Source organism: Orycteropus afer, unplaced genomic scaffold (assembly GCF_000298275.1).
Source record: "Orycteropus afer afer isolate SDZICR_OR568_19922 unplaced genomic scaffold, OryAfe1.0 scaffold00334, whole genome shotgun sequence".
Lineage (NCBI taxonomy): Eukaryota > Metazoa > Chordata > Mammalia > Tubulidentata > Orycteropodidae > Orycteropus > Orycteropus afer.
In genome coordinates this window covers 2833259-2835328 of record NW_006921921.1, presented here as the reverse complement: position 1 = coordinate 2835328, position 2070 = coordinate 2833259, and the positions used below count along the sequence as shown (strand labels likewise).

The following is a 2070-nucleotide window of genomic DNA, read 5'->3' as shown; positions in this document are numbered from 1 at the left end:
ACAAAATACTTACTAGTGGCTTTGTTCCAGGAGGGCAGATTGGCTGCTGAGGACACTTTCCACACTTTCCCTTGGTAAACAGAGGCAAAGAAGACAATTCAAGGTTATTAATTCCAGTCCCAAAATGCAGCTGTAGATATTCCCCACACCAACTAAAAGATTTAGAATATAAAGTACAAAATTGGAAAGATATTTGGGACACTCATCTGGTCAACCTCCTTAATGTTTTTTGAGACAAGCACTTCAGCTAACTCAGGTCTTGAATGTAAGAGCATTGTTTTCCTCCGCAATAGTCTTCTGAGTCTAATAGCCCTTCAAAGTGTGGCATTGTTGCCTCGGTTAATTTAACTCCTTTAACAACAATATTCACTCACTGAAATCCACTGTTTAGTGACTGGGTCAGATTCAGACTAGGAGTTCTCCGCCTCAAGGATCTCACGGTCCAGGGTGGAGACAGCCCCCAGAAATAATATTACAGGACAAAGGAGTGCAGAAGAAACTCGTAAGTGCAACTTGTTCCTAAAGCTGGAGGAGGCCAATATTCAGTTCTTAATTTGCCAACTAATGGACAGTGTAGTGTGGTTGGTTGTTTAGAGTTCTGGCTGCGGGGCCAGACTGCCTGATTTGAACGCCTTCTCTATCACTTATAGCTGGCTGTGTGAACTCTCTGTGCCTCATTTTTCACGTCTGTAGAATGGAAAAACTGTACCTACTTTATATGGTGTTGTGAGGACTATATGGGTTAATACATGTAAAACATGTAGAGCAGTGCCTGGCAAATAAAAAGTGCCCAGTAAATGTCATAGTTATTATTACATTTTATTATGTTATTATTTCACTGGAGTGAAAAGACTTATTGAAGTACTGGTTCAGTTCTTTGATTATTCTCTTGGTTATAAATCTATCACTTTATCTTAGGACTGATTACAGAAAACTTGCTCTTTCCCTTTGGTATTTTTTCTACATGGGAAATGGGAGTGAACTAGACACTCTTTTCTTTGAACAGTTTTTCCTGTGCTTGAAATCCATTATGTGACTTTCCGTTACCCAGCCGATGGCAACACCTAGCTCTTTAATTCTTTCAAAAATTTCTCTTTGTTGAGATGGGGATGAGTGTTCAAGGTATACCTTGTGTCAACCCCTTTAAACCTTGTCACCCAAAAAAGGAGGGAGCAGAGCCCTTCTTGAAGCCCAGCAAGAGAGACAAAATGCCAGACTGTTGTGGGGCCCACACACTCTATGCCACTTTGGGTTACATGCTTCTCTCTGCCTAGAACATTCTTTGGTCTCTTCGTTCCCTAGTCAGGCCCTGCTGATCCTTCAGCATCACCCAGAGGGCTGGGTGAAGCCCTTCTCCTCTGTGTCTCTTAGCACATGTTAAGTACCCAGGAAACATCAGTGGTCATTATTATTATTGAAAGTTTCTGCAATCAAGATACAACCAACCTACTATGCGAAATCATGAGCCCATTGAGGAGAGGACCATGTCATATTTCTCTTTGCAGAGTTACAACCTGGTATGCTCCCTGGCACATCAGAGATACCCACACAAATATTCATTGAACTACATTGAGATCTCTTAATAGAAAAGTCTTATGCTTAAAAAATGATTAGCAAAATTAAACAAAAACAAAAACCATAACAATCCAATACTCTTTAGCTGTTCTGGTGGTATAGTGGTTAAGGCATTCAGATGCTAAACAAAAGTTGGCAGTTTGAACCCACCAGCCGCTCCACTGGAGAAACATGAGGCAGTCTGCTTCCATAAAGATTTACAGCCTTGGAAACCCTGTGGGGCAGTTCCATAAAGTCCTGTAGATTCCCTATGAGTTGGAATAGACATGATGGCAGTGCGTATATATATATGTTGTCGTTGTTGTTATGTGCTGTCGAGTCAGACCTGACTCATAGTGACCCCTCCTTGGGTTTCCAAGGCAGTATCACTACGGAAGTAGATTGACCTATCTTCCTTTTGAGGAGTGGCTGGTGGGTTTGAACCACCAGCCTTCTGGTTAGCAATCAAGTGCCTTAGGCACTATGCTACCAGAGCTTTTATATATATATATATAT

The 2070-nt window shown here is 41.4% G+C and overlaps 1 protein-coding gene across 1 annotated transcript in view; it reads right to left on the bottom strand.

Annotated features, from left to right (window-relative positions):
• The window catches only part of STAB2 (stabilin 2), a 228909-nt gene that overhangs the window by 81391 nt on the left and 145448 nt on the right, over positions 1 to 2070 (bottom strand). The window contains exon 31 of the mRNA XM_007952402.1: positions 14 to 70. Coding sequence (XP_007950593.1) covers positions 14 to 70 — 57 coding nt within the window. The remainder of the gene's footprint in view (positions 1 to 13; positions 71 to 2070) is intronic.